The 19,877-nt window shown below is 49.4% G+C and overlaps 1 protein-coding gene across 2 annotated transcripts; it reads right to left on the bottom strand.

Annotated features, from left to right (window-relative positions):
* Positions 1 to 153: 153 nt before the first annotated feature.
* ZNF333 (zinc finger protein 333) lies at positions 154 to 18,793 on the bottom strand. Of its 2 annotated transcripts, XM_044253826.1 has the most exons (10): positions 18,756 to 18,793; positions 17,694 to 17,817; positions 15,809 to 15,891; positions 12,315 to 12,402; positions 5,963 to 6,051; positions 5,266 to 5,392; positions 4,731 to 4,832; positions 3,874 to 3,950; positions 2,477 to 3,374; positions 154 to 867 (listed from the first exon to the last, which is right to left on the bottom strand). In XM_044253826.1, exons 1-10 carry the CDS (start codon positions 18,756 to 18,758, stop codon positions 815 to 817), a joined length of 1,644 nt encoding a protein of 547 aa, XP_044109761.1. In that variant the 5' UTR covers positions 18,759 to 18,793; the 3' UTR covers positions 154 to 814. The 2 variants fall into 2 exon arrangements, with proteins under 2 accessions (XP_044109761.1, XP_044109760.1); XM_044253825.1 differs by lacking the exon at positions 154 to 867 and having other exon boundaries at positions 2,138 to 3,374.
* Between the last annotated feature and the right edge of the window lie 1,084 nt (positions 18,794 to 19,877).

The following is a 19,877-nucleotide window of genomic DNA, read 5'->3' as shown; positions in this document are numbered from 1 at the left end:
CACTGGGTAAGAAGTGTGCTTAAGACTCTCTCTCTCTCTTTCTCCTTTTGTCCCTCCCTCTTCCTCTCTCCCTCTCTCTAAAAGAAAAAAAGAAAGAAAGAAAAAAGAAAAAAAAAAGAAAACCAGCAACACAAAAAAACAGACTGTAAGAACAGGTATAAAGAAAGAAAAGTCCTCCAGGGTAAGGCACTGTGCACAGCCTCTGGATTTTGGAGCCAGACTCCATCACTTACCACCTGTATGACCTTAGTTAACTCACCTTGAGCTTGTCCTCAGTTTCCCCATCTATAAACTGGGGATAATAATAGTATCTACCTCAAAGTATCATTGTTAATACCTACTATCTGTTAACAGTAAGCTCCAAACAATGACTTGCTGTTATGAAAATGAAGGGTTGAATATTTATCACTAGGAAGAAAGATGGTCACTAGAAGAATAAAAGGAACAATTTGCTGGAAACATTAAATATCAAAAATCTCATTTAATTTGCTTCAAAATATATAAATTTAAAAACTGACAGAATTACAAGATTCACTAATCATGGTGGGAGAGCTTAACATAGCTGTCTCAGTTCACAGATCAAAGACGGATATGGACTGAATGTTGTGCCCCCCCACTCATATTCTGAAGCTTAATTCCCATTCTGTGATGGTATTAGGAGGTGGCATTTCAGGAGGTGATTAGGTTATAAGGGTGGAACCCTCGTGAATGGGATTAGCACCCTTCTGCAAGACACCCCACAGAGCTCCTCTGCTCTTTCTGCCATGTGAGGACGGGGCAAGAAGATGGCAGTCTATGAACCATGAAGCAGGCCTCACAAGAAAGCAAATCTGTCGGCATCTTGATCTTGGATTCCAGCCTCCGGAACTATGAGAAAAAAGTTCTGTTATTTATAAGTCACCCTATCAATGGTATTTTTGTTATGCAGCCCACACAGACTAAGATATTGACCAATATGTATAAATGTGTAGAAGATTTTGAAACACAAATAGTATGCTCAGGCTAGTGGATGTATGTAGAATACAGTACGTTGATTTCCATCACCCATGAAGCATATACGAGACTAACCCTATACTAAGTGCATCAGTGAGATACTTCATTAGGCCATAATAAACCCATCCCTACCCTCCCCAACCCATCCCCAAAATAGCAATGTCATGTGCCAGTAAGAAGTGCAATTTTTTTCACATCACAAGATGTCCAGAAAAGGGCCAGGAGAGTCACACAAAGACACCAACTAGGGAAACAGGTTGGTATGACTTCTGGCCACACTCTCTTTAGCCTGCAGCTTTTACCCTCATGGTCATGGGATGGATCCTCTAGTGCCAGACATCATGTCTGTTTGTACAAAGGGCAAGACGTGGAAGGATCTAGATAAATATTCCTTTATAACATCCTTCCCAGGTATCACACCCAATAATTTCCCATACTTAGAAAGGCCAGGACTGCAGGGCAGGTGGCGAGGGCGGGAGGGAGGGCGGGTAAGAGGGGGGCTCCTCTAGCTGCAAGGACCAAGAGATAGAGGTTTTTTAACAGTGCACATTACCAATCTAAACCAAAAAAATGTAGGTCCTTTTGTAAGGAGGAAGGGCCAATTCTGACAGGCAACTAAACAGATACCTAACATTCAATAACATAAACACCACATTCTCCGCTCACAATGAAATTAAATTAGAAACCAACAAAAATTTGTAAAATAAAAAAAAAACCCACCCATATACATGCAGGAACTTTCCAGAAGGATAGAAATGTTCTATATCTTAAATGGCGTATTGGTTACATATATATATGTATGCACTTGTCAGAGTCCTCCAACTATACACTTAAGATCTATGAATTTCACTATAAGTAATTATACCTCTATAAAAATATACTCATGTCCTGCTGTTTTAAAATCTAATTATAAATAATTCACAGACCAAAGAATAAGTGATAATAGAAACTAAGACAATATTCAGATTTCAACCAAAATGAAAATATGTATCAAAACATGTGATGTAGGGCGCCTGGGTGGCTCAGTGGGTTAAGCCGCTGCCTTCGGCTCAGGTCATGATCTCAGAGTCCTGGGATCGAGTCCCGCATCGGCCTCTCTGCTCAGCGGAGAGCCTGCTTCCCTCTCTCTCTCTCTCTGCCTGCCTCTCTGTCTACTTGTGATTTCTCTCTGTCAAATAAATAAATAAAATCTTAAAAAAAAAAAAAAACATGTGATGTAGCTAAAACAAGTACTACAAGAGATGATTATGGCCTGGAACACATATATTTTTAAAACCTGGAAGTCACTCAGCAAGGGGCCCACTGTACGGATGGGACACTGATACAGGCAGGCCACCATTCCTAACGTTCTCTCTCCCGGCATGAATTCTTTTATGCACAGTAAGTGAAGAGCTGTGCCTGAAGGCTTTCTCACACTGATTGCATTCATAGGGTTTCCCTGCAGTGTGAGTTCTCACGTGCACAATAAGGTGTGAAGACTGACCAAAGGCTCGCCCACATTCCTGACAGGCATAGGGCTTCTTGCCAGTGTGTGTCCTTGCATGCTTCCTGAGGGATGAAGGTTCACTGAAGGCCCGCCCACATTCCTGACACACATAGGGCTTCTCTCCCGTGTGAGTTCGCATGTGACTCTTGAGCGTTGAGCGGCGACTCAAGACCTGCCCACAAGTAGCGCACTCATACAGTTTCTCCCCAGTGTGTATCCTTTTGTGGACGTTCAGATGAGTGCTCGTCCGGAAGGGCTTCCCACACTGGTTACACGCATACGGCTTCTCCCTGGTGTGAGTGCGCAGGTGTGTCTTCAGCGACGAGTGCTCCCTGAAGGCTTTCCCGCACTGACTGCACCCAAAGGGCTTCTCTCCTGTGTGGGTCCTCACGTGGCTCCTCAGAGAGGATGGCTGATTAAACGCTTTCCCACAGTCCTTACATTCGTAGGGCTTCTCGCCTGTGTGGTTTCGCTGGTGCAGAATTAGGTTAAAGTTCCTGGTGAAGGTTTTCCCACACTGAGCACATTCGAAAGGCTTCTCTCCAGTATGAGTCCTCAGGTGGCGCCGCAGATTTGAGGAATACTTGAAGGCTTGCCGACACTCCTGACATTCAAAGCACTTCTTCGCGGTATGAGTCTTCTCGTGCCTGATCAGGTCGGAGCTGTATCTGAAGGATTTCTCACATTTGCTACACACGTAGGTTTTGTCCCCACGACGGATTTTGTCTGGCACGATTAGGTGAGCGGGCTGGAAGAAGGATTTTCCACCCTCGTGGCATTCACAGGGGTCACCCCCAGCGTGAATTCTCTGGTACTGAAAAAGCGGTTTGATGCTGTGAAAGGGTTCCCCAAGTTCACTGTAATTATAGAGTTTTTCTCCAGGCTGAGGTTGCTCCTGTCAATTGAGGAAAATAGGAAGACCAAAGGCTCTATTACATTCATAGGAAAAAGGCATTTCTGGTGCTGAAGCTTTTACCACTTTAGTGTGTCTGCCCCATTTCTCCCGAGTCCCTTCAAGTGGATGCTCTGCCACAGAGAGCTGTCGTTTTCATTATATTCAGGAGGCCTCTTAGATGCAGTTTGGCCGAGTTAGAGGCAAATTAAGTTTTAAACACTTGATGTCTATTCACATTTATAAACATGGCTGCTATGGAAACTCTGGGAAACACATGCCTTGTTCAACATGGAGGGTTTTCCCCAACTCATGACATTCACAGACTCTCTCCCAAGAACCTGCTTTCCCCTGAGTGAACACCACTTGCCTGAATCTCTCTCTCTCTCTCTCCTCTCTCTCAATCTTTCCCTCTCTGGCCTCTTGTGCTGCTTTTCTAACCTACAGCAATGCCAGACTTGTCCTACGACAGAGGACTAAGAAAAACCCTTGGGCACCTTACCCTTTTCATGCCAGTGGATGGAATCTCTGCAAAAATATCTGGGTGAGAAACTGAATCTTGGGGGTGATGCTGAGGTTCTGGAATGAATAAGGATAGAAAAATTAAGTACACAGGGAAGGAAACTGTGGGACCAAGGCAACCAAAAGAGAAAGCAGAGAACATGTGGATTTTCTTTTTTAAATACCGATTCTAGAGGCACCTGGGTAGCTCAGTTAAGTGTCTGACTATTGTTTTGGCTCAGGTCATGAAATCAAGCCTCTCATCAGGCTCCACGCTCAGTGGGGAGTCTGCTTGAGCTTCTCTCTCTTCCTCTCCCTCTGCACCTCCCCCAACTCGTGTGCACACTCTCTCACAAATAAATCATCTCTTTTTTTGAAAAAATAAAATATAAATACTGATTCTAAGTATGGGAGAAAATTGTGAAGATGAATATATCAAAGAGTAAAGGAAATTTTAACGTATTTGACTATGTAAGAGTCACGTAACCATAGAAACAAGGAACGGAGATGGTAGATAAGTTGCTAAGAAAGAGTTCTAGGAAGATGGACTGAAATGGAGAGAAAGTATTAGCAAGAACACACAGGTGGGGAGGCACTGGATAAAGCATACACATGCTATATACATATAAAACACACACATGATAAACTATACACATGGACATGATAAATGTGAAGAGGAGGCAGGACAAATCATTCTATTAAACCAGAGTGGAGCACTATGGATAAAAAGGAAGGAGGCAGAATCTAGTAAAGCGGCTCTGTCAAAGGCAATGAAAGCATTTCCCTTACTGACTACTTCCAAACCTAACTCTCATCTCGTGATCACAGCTGGTACTCCCTGATCTGCCTGCTGCTCACCTGGACGGGTTCCTGGGAAGGTTCTTCTCTTAGGGGCCCACAGCTCTTCTTCTGGCTCCGAAAGGGAAAGCATACTAGGTTTGCCTAGCTGATCTCCTGCTCCTGTGGAAAGGTGCAGGGTGTTAGCAGACCGGGCCTGCCGTTAACCAGGGTTGATTCTGAAGTCTCTAGGGGCACTGGAGATGGGGAGAGCAAAATGAGCCCGCCTACATTCTCATGGGCATGGCAGAGCTCTTTCACTAAGGAACCAAAGTACAAGCCCCCTCACTGGGTCCCAAAGAACAATGGGATTCTCTAGTACCCAAAACCCAGGGCCTCACTCAGAGAGACACTTGAAAAGCCCAGAAACTTTTAACCATGGAGAAATAGAGGGCAGCAGAGAGACCTTCACTCCCACAGGAAACCCCTGAACAGTAAGCACCATGACAGCAGGATTTGTCTGTTCTTTCACCTCTTGATTTCCCAAACCAGCACATCTCTGGGGATGCATAGGTGTCACAGGAGTGTGTAGATGAAGCAATGAGCCGGCCCTTACCCACGGAGGCCAAGTTCCTATAGTTCTCCAGCATCACATCTCTGTACAGGCTTCTCTGGGCAGAGTCTAGAAACATCCACTCCTCTGGGGTGAACAACACAGCCACATCAGCAAAGGTGACGGGTTCCTGAAACACACACCCATCCCAGCTCAGCCAGGGGCCACCTCACCAGACCCAGGAGTTCTGAGGTCTCAGAATCTGCCCTTTGGCTCAGACCCCAGAACCAGAACTCTCCTCCTTCTACCTGTTCCTCCCTGAGGGACAGCGTCCACACATGTGGCATCAAAGGACTAAGCCATTGGCAACTAGCCAGGAAACCATGGCAGTTTTATTCCCTTCCAGCTCCAGTGTCCGGCAGACCTGAGCATGTTGCAGGCAAGAGAGAAGTATTTGGTAAATGACAAGTGTTTGCTCCGAGAGACCGTGAAAACTAAGAGGCAAGGACAGCAGACATCCTTGCTGTTTTCCCTCCTGATGCTCAGCAGAATGAGGTATCCACAGCTAGGGAAGGTCTGAATGAAGCTGTGAGACCACTGCCTGGGTTGTCCCACACACGCCCCCCCACACACACCCGTTACAGGAGGTCCAGTGCCTAGAGGCCTGGAGACCAGACCTGTGGGTTGAAGAAGTTCCAGGCCAAGGGAAGAGGATAAAGGCCCAAGCAAGAAAGAAGAGCAACAGGGATTTCTTACTTACCTGCAGACAGGTGATCAGTACCCCTGGCGCCCCGGTTTCCTCCTCTGTGCTCTCCTTCTGGAGCCAGGCGGGGTCCTGGGCAAGCAGAGCTACATCTCGGAGAGGAGGGAAGCCAGGAGGCCCCGTGAGCACAACCACAGGTCCGAAGGCTACCTACCCCGACTGTGAGTGACCACATGTGCACACACATATGCACACACTCACATATAAGAGACACACACATGCACTTACATGCACTCACATTTATGCATTTATTATGCATGTTTATGCATACACATGCACACCATCATGTAAACATGCACACACATGTACACACAAAACATACATACACATGCACATAGAGAAGAATAGGCACACACACACACACACACACACACACATTTTTTCCATTCCAAATTTCTGGAGTCACAGTCTCAATTTACCAACAGACTCTGAAGTTTCTGGGGCACCCCCCAATGCCCCTTGATTCGGGCACCCCCCAACGCCCCTTGATTCAGCCCTGGGTCAGCATTCTTCCCTAGCTGCTTGGCGCCTTCCTCTGCACCACTATGCAGAGCCAGTAGAGCCCCAGGACTTAACCATAAGTAGGGGACAGAGAAGCTGCCAGCACCCCAAGTCTGCCTATGGGAAGGCAGCATCTCCCCTTCCTGCCTTCAAACTAACCACACCCCTCCATCCCCACAGGCCCTCCTGGCTCGGCCTATTACAGACAAGCAAGTGACCCCCCACACCATCTGTTGTCTCCCTGTGCCCTCACCTCACCCTGTGACGGGACACTCCCCCTTAGAAATCAATCCTGACTTAAAAAATAATGTATATCGTACAAATAAATGCAATAAATTACAGATGATTAAAAAAAGAAAACCTGAACCATGTCTAATCTCTGACCCACATATTCCCCTCCTGGGGCTGCTATAACAAAGTAGGCACACTGAGAGGCTTAAAGCCACAGATACATATTCTTTCTTGGTTCTGGAGGCCAGAAGTCCACGACCAAGGTGTCAGCCAAGCGCCGCTCTGAGGCTCTGCGTAGAATCCCTCCTTGCCTCTTCCTGGCTTCTGGCGGTGGCTGTCCAGAATCCTGGGTGCTCCCTGGCCTGCAGTCGTATCCCTCCAACCTCTGCATCTGTCGTCACATGGCTGTCCTCTCCCCTGTGTGTCCCTGTCTCCCCCTGGCATGTTTCTCCCTCTATCTTTTTTTTCTTTTTTAAGATTTTATTTATTTGTTTGTTTGTTTGTTTGATTGATTGAGAGAGAGAGCCCAGGGAGGAGGGGCAGAGGGAGAGGGAGAAGCAGGCTCCCTGCTGACCAGGAAGCCTGAGGCTGTACTTGATCCCAGGACCCTGGGATCACAACCTGAGCCAAAGGCAGATGCATGTTTCTCTTCTTAAAAGGACACCAGTCGGGGCGCCTGGGTGGCTCAGTGGGTTAAAGCCTCTGCCTTTGGCCTAGGTCATGATCCCAGGGTCCTGGGATCGAGCCCCGCATTGGGATCTCTGCTTAGTGAGGAGCCTGCTTCCTCCTCTCTCTCTCTGCCTGCCTCTCTGCCTACTTGTGATCTCTGTCAAGTAAATAAATAAAAATCTTTAAAAAAAAAAAAAAAAAAGGCCACCAGTCACATTGGCTGAGAGGGCCCCCGGCCCAACCTCACCGTAACTCAACAGCAGCTGCAGACACTTATTTCCAAGTGCGGCCCCAGTCACAGGTACAGGCACCAGTGGCTAATCAGGACTTCAATATACCCTTCTGGGAGGCCACAGTTTAAGCCAAAACACTCTGTTTTTCCCTCTACGTACTTACTGTTTTCTTTCCCCACTGTGGGCAACCAAGTCACCACCCATTTCCTCACCTCGCACGCACTCACAATCACCACTAATGACAGGCACCTCACTCAGACCACCAGTGACCCCACCCCCATCCCTGGGGGGTATTCAGTCAATGTGTGCAGTGATCTAGTCCCTCCACCCTGAAGTGACTACCCCTCGAGCTTCCTTAGACTCCTCCATCCCTCACCCTTCTCACTTCCCTCAGCCTCTGCCTGGGCAGGTTCACCCACTCTGGGCATCAGTTCCCACCCAGCCTGACGGGGCCCAAACCCCCGCTGACTGACTCCCCTGAACTCCAGACACACCTGCACACCATCAGCCCATGTCCCCACTCATCAGTCTGGGGAATTCCCCTTACACCCACAGTGAGATGCGGGGGAAGGGCTGCTGCCATCACAGAGGACTGCTACCAGGCCTTGAACTTGCCCTGCTGGGTTTCGAGATTGCTTGGGACCCATAACCCCTTTTTTCTCTCCCTTTGGGAGAGGAAGCATGTACCTTGTGTGTGTCCCACCAATGTCTTTTGGAAACAGAGGACTTGTTTTCTCATTTCACAGGTTCACAGGTAAAGAGGAATTTTGCACATGGTAGAGCCCACACCCCAAGTCTTCCCATGCCTGATTTAGATCATTCATATGGACTTGGGGACTTCTTGAGTTCATGAGATTTGGGACTTAAGAGTTGATGCCGGAATGGGTAATAACTCTGGGGTGGTCAAGATTGTCTGACTGTATTTTGTATATGGGGAGGACGTGAATTTGAGGGGAGAGGGACCAGAGGGCAGACCACTATTGGCTGAATTGTGTCCCTCCAAAATTATAAAGTTGTAACCCCCCACTACCTCAAAATGTGAACTTATTTGGAAACAGGGTCTTTGCAGATGTGATTGGCTAAGAGGAAGTCACAGTGGAGAGGAGTGGGCCCCAAACCCAATATGACTGGTGTCCTAAAAAGAGGAGAAAAGGAAGAAGCAGGGACACATGAGAGGAGAAGGCGATGTGATGACACAGGCAAAGATCAGAGTGATGTAGCTACAAGCCGAGAACACCAGGAATTGCCAGGAAGGAGCCTCCCCACAAGCTTCAAAGGAAGCACGGCCCTGCCAACACGCTGACTGGAAACTTGTGGCCTCCAGAAATGTGAGCTATGAATTTCTGTTGTCTCATGCCCCCCACCACCAAAAATGTGCTCAACACCTTATTCTCAAAGGCTGTTCTCCGTCCAGCATCCCTGATCTTAGGAAGAACATCCCTGCCTCAGATGGGAAATCTCACCCCTGACACTCCAAAGACCCCAACAATTAATCAAAAACAAAAACAAAACAGGGCGCCTGGGTGGCTCAGTGGGTTAAGCCGCTGCCTTCGGCTCAGGTCATGATCTCAGGGTCCTGGGATCGAGTCCCATATCGGGCTCTCTGCTCAGCGGGAAGCCTGCTTCCCTCTCTCTCTCTCTCTCTCTGCCTGTCTCTCTACTTACTTGTGATCTCTCTCCCACTCTGTCAAATAAATAAATAATCTAAAAATAAACAAAAACAAAACAAAAACACCTCAGTGATGGTATCTGGACAGGGAGCACTCATCTCCCCCCACCCCCACCCACCCCACTCCCTTTCCTCCTGCCCCTATCCCCACCATGGCTGATGCCACATCAGGCCTCTCTTTTTTGAATCCACTGAAACGTCACTCCCTCAAAGTGCCTCCCCACCCCGGTGACCTTCTTTCCTCTAGAAGGACCCTCCCCCTTTCCTCACAGCCTCTATCTATCTGTAATACATTGTTTTTGGCTTCCTTAGGTACGTATTTTCTGCCACCCTCATGGGATGGAAGCTTTGGAAGAACAAGCCTGGGTTCCCTTTCCTTTTACACCCCTTCCCAACACTGTCCTTGGCACATGAAAGCTCTGGAATGTCTGGCAAATGAAAGCATACAGGACTCAGCAAATTATCTCAATTCAACCTCCTGCGTGTGTCTTAAATCATTCCCCAATTCCCCACAGTGTAGACAAGAATTAACACAACAGGCCTGACTGCTGGCCCTTGGGAACATGGATCTCCAGAGGGTTCCCCCGCCCTAACTGGTAAGAGGGGCTCACTCTGCTTAAACTGTTTCTACAAACACTGGTTTGTGTTGAACGCCTGCTTCCCTTCCAGGAGTCCGGTTCATGCTGGGCAGGGGGTGCCGACACGACCAGCCCCGAGTGAAAAACCTGGGCACCGAGTCTCTACTGAGCTTCCCTGATAGACATCACCTCACATGTGTTGTCACAGCTTGTTGCTGGGGGTATTAAGCATGTCCCATGTGACACCACTGACAGAGGCTTCCAGAAGCTTGTTCCTGGACTCCCCAGACTTCAGCTAAGGCTCCAGTTCTGTGCCTCTTCACCGTGATAAACCACCACCATGAGTACGACTGTGGGCCAAGGGGGGAGTCCTAGCGAATGGCCACAACCAGGAGTGGTCTCGGGGACCCCGCCACACCCACTCCGCACTCACCACTGGTCTAGGCCACTGCCACCCCATTCCTCACAGCCTCCACCCACCGCTTGGATCCTCCCGGAGGCCCTGCCACCTCCCAGATGCTGGAGAGTTCGGCTAAAACCGCAGATGCATGGCACCTCTCACCCAAACACATCCCTGGCTCCTGGCAGCCTGAGCACAGGGCCAGGATCTCCTCCCATGCTTCCAGGCCCTGAACGATCCCGAGCCCAGCCTTCTCCAGTCAGCTCACACCACTCTCTCCTTCCCTCTGCTCCCTTCACAAGTATCTCGGTCAGCTCTGCTGTATAACAAAATCCCAGAGACAGGATGGCTTAAACAGTAGGAATTTACTTCCTCACAGTTCTGGAGGCCGGAAGTCTGAAAGCGGGAAGCCAACATGGTTGCGCAAGTGAGAGCAGTCTTCGCAGAGTGCTCTGGTGTCCCTCCTTCTTATAAGGACACCCGTTCTATGGTATTGGGGCTCCATCCTTATGACCGCATGCAACCTTAACCAATTTCTTAAAGGCTCAGCTTCCATCCAATATGGTCACATGGGAGGTTAGGACTTCAGCACATGATCTTGGGGTACAGGGAGGTAGGGACCAGCCACAGCTTCTGGAGACATTTTCAGCTGTCATGACTAGGGGCTCTTATGGGCTTAATTGTGTCCCTTTAAAAACTCATAGGATGAAGTCCTAATTAATACCCAGTACCTGAGAATATGAGCATCTTTGGACATGAGATCTCATTATTAAAGGTCATTATTAAAATGAGGTCATATGGGTGGGCCCTAACCCAATATGACTGGTGTCCTTGTAAGAAAACAGAATCTGAACACAGAACATACACAAAATGAAAACACAAGAAAACAACCACCTACAAGCCAAGGAGAGATGCCTGAACAGGTCACAGCCCTGAGAAAAACCAACCCTGCCAATCCCTTGATCTTAGACTTCTGGCCTCCAGAATTATGAGAAAACCAGTTTTGTGGTTGAGCCACTGCAGTCTGTGGGACTTCGTTAAGACAGCGCCCCCTGGCGGAACAAGGCAAGAGACGCTCCTGGCGTCTGGTGGGTGGAGGTCCGGGGCACTGCTCAACACCCTACCCAGCACAGACCTGGCCCTCCACAGACAAGGATCTGGTGCCAAGGCTCAGCAGTGCTGCAGTGAGAACCCATGGTCTCACTTCCAATTTCCAGAAACTCCCCTCTGCCCGCAAGATGAGGCACGCTTCTACTGCATTCTGGTCTTCGTTGAAAAATCTGACTGCCCAGGAAGGGGCCAATGTTTTGAGACTGTCTCCCAGTGCCCACCTCACCACAGGTGAGCCAACTATGAAGAGTACTTCGAGAGTGCAGTACCCTAAGTACTTCAAGAGTACTTCAAGGCAAAGCCTTGCCCAGAAAGCTTACCAAAATTACACAGAAAAGTAATACATTATATAATCTAAGAATTACTTCCTGTTGATGAGATAAGAGATTCCAAATGCAAGACTGGATGATACTGTTCAGAAACAAAGTTCATTATTCTCACTAGAAGGCAAGATGGTAGCAAACAAATGCCCTGCACTTATAGCTTAAAGGGGTTATTTGTCCTCCGGAATTAATTTTTCCCCCCCACTTCTCAGGACATGTGGTTTGTTTTAACCTCATTCTTTATAAACTCAGTTAAAACATACCCATTTAAATTCTTTATGAGCGCAGTTAAAACATGCCACTTGCAGTAAATTCAACTGTCATTTTCAGCATCAACAAAACTGTGGAGACTTTAACCTTACCCAAAAAGAGGCGTGGACTTGGCCACAGGTGAAGGGGGTCTGCCCCTTCTTAACAGAAAGACCAAAGACCAAAACAAAAAAATCCAAAAAGATTCCCAGCCCACAATCCTAAGAAAGCACGTTTCCCCTTGAATGCATAAAGAATGGTGACGTGACTTTACTATGTATTCTCTCCTTCTGGGGCAGGGAAATGCCTGCGGTCGGAGGAAAGGAAGGGGGAGGATGCAAGTTCCCAGACCCCCAGGCCACCAATTCCACCTGGCGCTCACTCACCAGAATCCCCGGCCATCCCCAGCTCAGGGACACCCAGTGCAGGCACCGGCATGGCCACCCTCTGAATCTGCACGGCCGCCTTCAGCCCCTAGACAGTGACAGGGACAGATCAGAGTCACACAGTCAATGGAGTCCGCTCGCAGCTCTTCACCCTGACTGAATTTGCAACGTAGACCCTGCTCCGGACAACACACTGATAAAACTGAGACACACCCAACGTAGTTTGTCCAGATTAATCTGGGTACAAAACTAATCACTGTGATAGAATTTCAACCTCAAAATGAGATGGAGAGGGGACCCAGGCTGGGGAGGCAACGTCTGAGAAGCCTCCAGGAGTGGGGGAAACACTGGAGCAAAGAGGGGTGCGGATGGCCAGCAGGCTGAGGGGTAGTGCGGGGAGGTGAACCCCTACACAAGACACACGGTCAGTAAGTTATTCCCAGAAGGAAGCCCTGTGGTGGGAGAAAGGGTCTGAAGTCCCCTCCACTGGTGGCTGCTCCCTCAGGGAAGGTGTCTGACCAGACCTGCATTTCTAAGGGATGTCCCTAGCCTCTGTATCCAGGGTGGGGCCCAGCAGAAATCAGAGCCTATGGGGAGCAGTTCTAGGGGTCCTGGAGAACTCTCAGTGGCTCTGGGGAGGGTGGTGGCACTGGGGACCGCAAGAGCAGTCAGAGATAAATTATATCTTGGGGGGGAAGCTCAAAGGCCTTGGGGGTGGGGGCAGGTCCCTCAGTATGGGTGATAGGCAGAAATGCTGAACCGTGGGCCTTCCTGGCTGGGGCTGGGCCCTCACAGCAAACATCCTCCCAGGTTTACTGTACATCCAGAAGACCAAGGTGACACCCAGAGAGGCAGAGAGTCCTCTGGAATCAAAGGTGTCCCCCTGTCTCCAATTGTGGGCCTGATCTGCATCCTTAGGTCCAGCCAGGCCCCCAGGAGAAGGCACAGAGGGGACTGAGCAGGACAGAGGCAGCAATGAAGCTGCTCTTGGCCGGAGGGACCCTCAGTTTTGGGGTAGTGCCGTCAGAAGGTGGACATGCAGGTCTGGCAGCTTCAGGCCTGGTGACTCCCCTACTGCTCTGCGGTCACCAGGCCCCGAGGGTCTCAAGGACCGAACACACCAGAGACACAGAGGTGAACCCGGCCCTTTCTGGTTCTGGGGGTTCCGCTAGGGGCTTAGGCCACAGGCCCTCAGAGGCACTGCAAAGTGCTTCGCTGAAGAAAGGCTAAAAGCCCTAGGTTCTGAATATAAATGTTGTTCTGTGTTTATTCTTAGAGTCTGTGTTTGTCTATTTGGCAGGCATCAATCACAGGACCAAACTCGCCCAGAGCTGTTTACATCTGCCCGGCCATCCACAGCCCATCCTCTGAACCCTGTCCTTATCCAACGCTCACGCAAGCCAATATCCACCCCCTGCCCTGAAGCAGCATAGAGGAGACACAGCATGGGGGTGGAGGATGGGGGGGCGGCTGGGAGAGTAGAAGGGCTGAGCCTGGAGACCGCTTCCTCAGCCTGTTTCAGGGTTCTCCTGGGAGCAGTCTCCAGCCCTCTATGTGCCTGCCCTCCCCTGGCCTAGCTGGCCTTGAGGAGGAGGCCACAAGGCCTTATTCTCACGTGACAGGGAGGCCTCAGAGCTGCCATGGGGGTCTCAGTCGTCTCGAAGAGGCCCGATGATGCCGGGAAGGGCCAGCTGAACCACCAGCACCTTCAACCACCTGGCAGGTTGTAGGATTCCCAGCCAGCAGACCCTGGCCGCTAGGACGGCAATCTCTGCAATTACGCCTGGATTGGACTCCCAGCTCCAAATGTGGCTGTACCACTTATGGGCTGTGTGTCTTCATGGATGAACCACTCTGTTTCTCCACATGTGTGTCCGGGTGGACCTCCTCTGCTCGTTCAAAACATTCTGTGACCGCTTGTTTCCTGAGGCTCAGATGCAGCAGAACCCCCTCCTCTCCCACACTCAGCGCTCACAGCTGAGCTGGGAGTGGAACTCTGTGGAAGGTGCTGGAATTCCAAACTGAGGGGAAAGAGCCCACAGAAACTGGAGAGGACAGCTGTGCCTTGTGAGTTCTCCTCCCTCACAGGGTCCATCTGCTAATCAAGACACGGGGGCGGTGAGGGCCTGGAGTGCCTGCGTTCGCGCCTTCACGAACAAGCATTAATTGAGGGCTCTGTAACGACACACAGAATGCTCTGCATGGGGTTACAGCAACGAGCCTGTCAGATCCAGCAGCTCCAGGGAGGTATTTTCAGACCTCAGGGCCTCCAAAGCAACAAGCCCTTTCCCAAGCAGCTACTGGAGGACAATCTCCACCTAAACAAAAATGTGAACCAATGGTGAGAAGGACATGAACAGTGAGGAGTGTCTCAGCTTCCCTGGGGTCTGACGAGAGCCACGCAGGGGTGAGGGCTTCAGCTACCCTGCAGCCCACACCAGGCGGTGCGGGGCTAAGGTTCTGCACGCTCAGAGTAAAGCAATGAAGCAGGTCTCTACCGTCCAGGCCCTGCCACCCCATCCACAGGGCTGGCATGTCTGACACCCTGAGACGGACACCATCCATGACAGGGGTGGAGGGGGACACACTGAGGGAGCCCAGAGATCTCACTGGCTCTGGGACAAACAGGCCCAGCCTGGCAGTGAAACTGGGCTCTGTATGTCCCTCTATCCAAACCCTAACCCTCATCTTGGAAATCCCCAAGAACTGGAACCCAAACCTTGGAAATTCCTACAGTAGGGGGAGCAGGAACTCAGTGCCAAGGTGGGGGTAGCGGGGCTCAGTCTGTTCCCTCGTGCGCTGGAACACGCCACCTGGCTCTGAAGGCTCTGCCACGCTATGACAAGGGATCATTTCAGGTGCAGGATCTCAATTCTCTCCTCAGTGGGGAGGGGTCTGCAACAGCTCTCCAACGTCCCTTATAGTCAGGGCGACCCTCTCTCCCACAGTTCTCTCATCAGGTCTAGGTTAGAGTTCCTCCTGAAGCCATTCTGGATGTGGCTGAATCATCTCTCCAGGGCGAGTTTGGTCCTGGCCAGGGGTAAGTGATGACAAAAACCCCACCAACACCCGCAGAGCACCCTGGGCTGCTCTCCTCCCCGACAAAGCAGGTTTCTAGCACTTTCAGAAGTACACCTTGCTTAGATGGGTTAAGGGCTCAAGGACGTTGCGGGCTTTCTCCCATTCATGATTTCCATGGGGCTTCTCCAAAAGGCAGGAGTTTCCCATGACTGTTGAGGAGTAAACCATACCACACACAATCGATGTCTGACTCACACTGATGGCATATTTACTCGGGATTTGAAAATAAAGGGTCTTGAGTGACAACAGGGTTTGCCCAAATTCATGAGTTGTGGCCACTCCCTTCAGACCATGTGGGCATGTCCTTGGAAATGCCCCCAAATGTCTTCCTGGCTCTGGTGTGCATTTCCAACTCCCAAATTCCTCAGTCTCTCCCAAGACAGGGAACGAGGATAATCCCCCATGAATCTTACCATTTGCATATCCTGGGACAAATTTTCCTCCAAAATATCCTGCACAGGAGTCAATGCTTTGGATTTAAGTTGAGACGCCCAGTCTAAAATGAATTAGAAAAAATTAAGGTCTTTCAGAAAGAGTGGTACAAAATTGGCCAAAATAAATATTTAAGTGTTTATTTATTGTTTTTAAAATATTGTTTTTTAAATATTGACCCTAAACTTGGCCCGGTACCAAAAGGGAAGAAGGCATCAGGGAGCAAAGGGAGACACTGAAGGGTACAGCTGTGTGGAATGTGACAGTAACAGGAGCTGGGGTGGGGGGGGATGAGAAACTCTGTCCTCCTGGGACTGAGACAGATGTCGCCAGAAGGACAGCCTTATCAGAGAAACAAGTAAGAGGCAATTAGACAATATACACAGAAATGTTCCCTTCCACGAGGAATTAGACAGCAAGTGTGGGTGTGATGTGGAGCCATCGGAACCCTCGGCCACCAGCGGTGGGAACGTAAAATGGTGTGTGCACCTGAGAAAGCACTTTGGTGGTTCCCCAAAAAGCTCAGTAAACGACCCAGCAACTCCACTCCTAAGTATCAACCCAAGAGAACTGAAAACATACCCACATAAAATCTGGCACATGAATGCTCACAGCACTATTCACAAGAGCCAAAAAGTAGAAACAAACCCGTCCACAGGCAAACGGGCAAACAAAACGTGGTCTACCCACACAAGGAACACTACTCAGCCCTAAAAAGGAGCAAAGTGGGGCGCCTGGGTGGCTCAGTGGGTTAAAGCCTCTGCCTTTGGCTCGGGTCATGATCCCGGGGTCCTGGGATCGAGCCCCGCATCGGGCTCTCTGCTCGGTGGGGAGCCTGCTTCCTCCTCTCTCTCTCTCTGCCTGCCTCTCTACCTACTTGTGATCTGTCTGTCAAATAAATAAATAAATAATCTTTTTTAAAAAGTAAAAAAATAAAAAATAAAAAAGGAACAAAGCTCCGACACACGCTATAATGTGGGTGAAACTTGACAACATCACACTAACGAAAAAAGACAGACACCAAAGGCCACATGTTCTACGATTCTCTTCATACAAAATGCCGAGAAAAGGCAAATCCGCGCACACAGCAGATGGGAGGAGAGACGGGTGAAGACGGCACAGCTCTGTGAATATACTGAAAATCGGCGAGTTGTACATTCTGAAAGGGTGGATTCTATGGTATGTGGACATCTCAGTTTAAAAAAAGAGAGACTTTTGAACAGATCATTTCTGAGACCAAAGAGAAGTAGCCAAAGGCTAGCAGAAGAGAAAAACCACCACAGGAACTCGCTTGAGAAACGTCGCCCCAAAGAGTCTCACTTCCCCTTGTGATAAAGGGCCTCTGAAATGCTCTCAGACTAACTCTTCCCATCACAACACCCCCTCCACCCAGTGGGCACCCCCTCCACACACACACACACCCCCGTGGGGCCCTCAGCTCTTCCTCTGGCCCCACCCGGGAGCCCAGACTGGATTTGCACGGTGGAATCCCCACTGCTGGATAAAAATACACACGCTGAGGGACGTAGGGAGGGTTCACAGTGGGCTTGCCACTTCCGCATGGGCTTCAACTCCTGGCACTGAGCCAGTGCCAGGGGTAGCAAAGTGATCACACCCAATTTCCGATGAACTCAGTGAAGCTCTTCCACAAGGGCCCACACCACACCAGAAACACCCTCCCCTGTGCCCCTCAGGAATGAAGCCCTGAAGCCCAAGGCCAAGTTCAGTGAGACCCATGCATTTGGAAAAATACAGATGGAGCTGTTTTCCTGCGGAAGCCCACTCCTCTTCCTAGGGCACGCAGCTGGCCCTTAAAAGGCATTAGACACCTGCATGGGAGAAGGACCAGCCTGATGCTAGCCTTACCCCTGGGGGCCAGGGTCCCACACTTGTCCAGGATCACGTATCGGCACAGGTTCCTCCGTGCCCCGTCCAGCAACGCCCACTCCTGGATGAGCCCCGCTGCCACATCCTCGAAGGTGACTGACTCCTAAAACGACACACATATATTCTGGCTGAGCAAGGACCACCTGAAGGACAACTGGTTATCACTGGGGAAGGGAGCACATTCAGCTCTGCCACAGCAGAGCTCAGCAAACCTGACCTGCCTCCTGTTTCTATAAATAAAGTTTTATTGGCACACAGTCATGCCCATTTCTTTGCCCATCTCTAGGGCTGGTGGTGTGCTGTAACCACAGCTGGGACAGCGACAGGGATCAGATGGCCAACTGAGCAGACAGCATTTCCTTTCTTTTAATAGTTGGACAAATCTTAGAGTGTAAGCTTTGGCTCTCTTTGTCACTTCACACCACCAGTGACTGCCAGCGCCTAATTCTGGGCTCTAGAGAGTTTTCCCTACACTATTTAGGGCATCAAAAGTCTGGCATTGATCACTTAATTTTCATGAAACGCCAAGACCCCCTCCCAAGACTAAAGCATTTTGTAACCTTTTATGTCTGTGAAAATAGGGCTTCCACTGCATCCTAGAGACTTAACGGTCTTTTAATTTCAGAATCCTATAGTGCAGCATGGTCTGACAGAGCACTCTGTGATGACGGGAATGTTCTATGTCTGTGATTTCCAAAAAGGCAGCCACCAGCACGTGTAGCTATTGAACGCTTGAGAAATGTGGCTCAGGCAACTAAGAAATTGGGTTTTTAATTTTACTGAATTTTAATTAATTTAAATTTATACAGATACGTGTATTTTGGGAGGCCTCACGAGGGATGGCCTGGGTATGGAACTCCGCTTCTGCCAAGTCTAAATGAGCCCCCCTCTGCAGTCAGACTCCGAAATTAGGCACAGAGCCCCGGGGTCACTGTGGGGCCCCTCCTCCCAAGCCAGTTCCATCCAGAGGTTGGGCACTGAAAGAGACCATCAGATCATGCTCTCCTCCCCCAACCATTCCAACTCCTCCAGTCCCCTCACCATGACACCAGCGCCAGGATTTAAGGTCTCATTAGGCATCCTCCCTGCAATAAAAGAGACCAAGGTAAAAAAAAAAGGTGTGGGGTGGGGAGGTGAGGGTGGAAGCAGATCCCCGCACAGGGGTTTGGCTCAGGTAATTCTACTTCTGTGGGCTTCCAGCAAGGCAGCCCAGTGAAAACCCTAACATGGAATCTTTCCCAATAAGCAACATACTGGGCCCAGAGCCACCTGCCAGACCACACCCCCTGATCATATCTAGTGGTTCCTCTCATCTAATAAAAGGATTATTTCCCCTCTTATATTCTCTCAAAATACCTCTCTCTAATAGCCTCTACTTTTCCTCCACTGCCTCTTATCAAGTTGTGATTTTTAATTTATTTGTTGAGGTGATTTTGCCTCTCCAACTATAATGTACATTCCCAAAGTAGACCTGTGTCCACATTTTTCAGGTCTCCTAATCCTGCCACTAGCACAGCGCTTGATGCGTACTAACTACCTTATATATCAGGGGCCGGCAAACTTTTTCTTTAAAAGGCCAGAGAGTTAATATCTTGGGATTTGTGGGCCAAATGGCCTCTAAGTCAACAATTTAACTGTGGTTGTAGCACAAAAACAGCCACAGGCAACACGTAAACAAATGTGTCCCAGTGAAACAGTTCTTATGGAAACCAGCAGTGGGTCAGATTTGGCACAGTTTGCCAAACCCTGCTCTGTAACATATAACAGAGAATACATCAACCAAGTTCTCTCAACTGCGCCTCCTGCATGGCCTCTCAAACACGCCAACTTTGCCAATTCTGCAATCATCATTGGGCCCCAAATACCAGCATGAGACCTGAACTGACTCTAGCTCATATATGGACTCCCCAGACACCCCATTTATGGCCAACTTAATTTCAATTCCCAGGACAAACATATATGAACTCTCAAATTCTTGTCCATCCCAAACTCCACACTCAACCCAGCGTAGTGTTTTGTCTAAATCACAAACACTCCGTCACTCTCCTACTTAAAACTAATTCAGTGGCGGGGCGCCTACGTGCTCAGTCGGTTAAGCATCCGACTCTGGATCTCAGCTCAGGTCTTGATCTCAGGGTTGTGAGTTCAACCCCTGCATTGGGC

The sequence above is a fragment of the Neovison vison genome, chromosome 6 (genome assembly GCF_020171115.1).
Source record: "Neovison vison isolate M4711 chromosome 6, ASM_NN_V1, whole genome shotgun sequence".
Taxonomy (NCBI): domain Eukaryota; kingdom Metazoa; phylum Chordata; class Mammalia; order Carnivora; family Mustelidae; genus Neogale; species Neogale vison.
The sequence above is the reverse complement of the archived record's forward strand: the minus strand, read 5'-3'. Positions and strand labels throughout refer to the sequence as shown.

Excerpts from the sequence above, each read along its gene's own strand:
- ZNF333 (XM_044253825.1), bottom strand. Across the intron at positions 12,403-15,808 it reads TGTCCCAGGATATGCAAATG|GGGCTGAAGGCGGCCGTGCA; the intron begins GTAAGATTCATG and ends GTCACTGTCTAG. Across the intron at positions 3,375-3,873 it reads CATCCACTGGCATGAAAAGG|GAGCAACCTCAGCCTGGAGA; the intron begins GTAAGGTGCCCA and ends CTCAATTGACAG.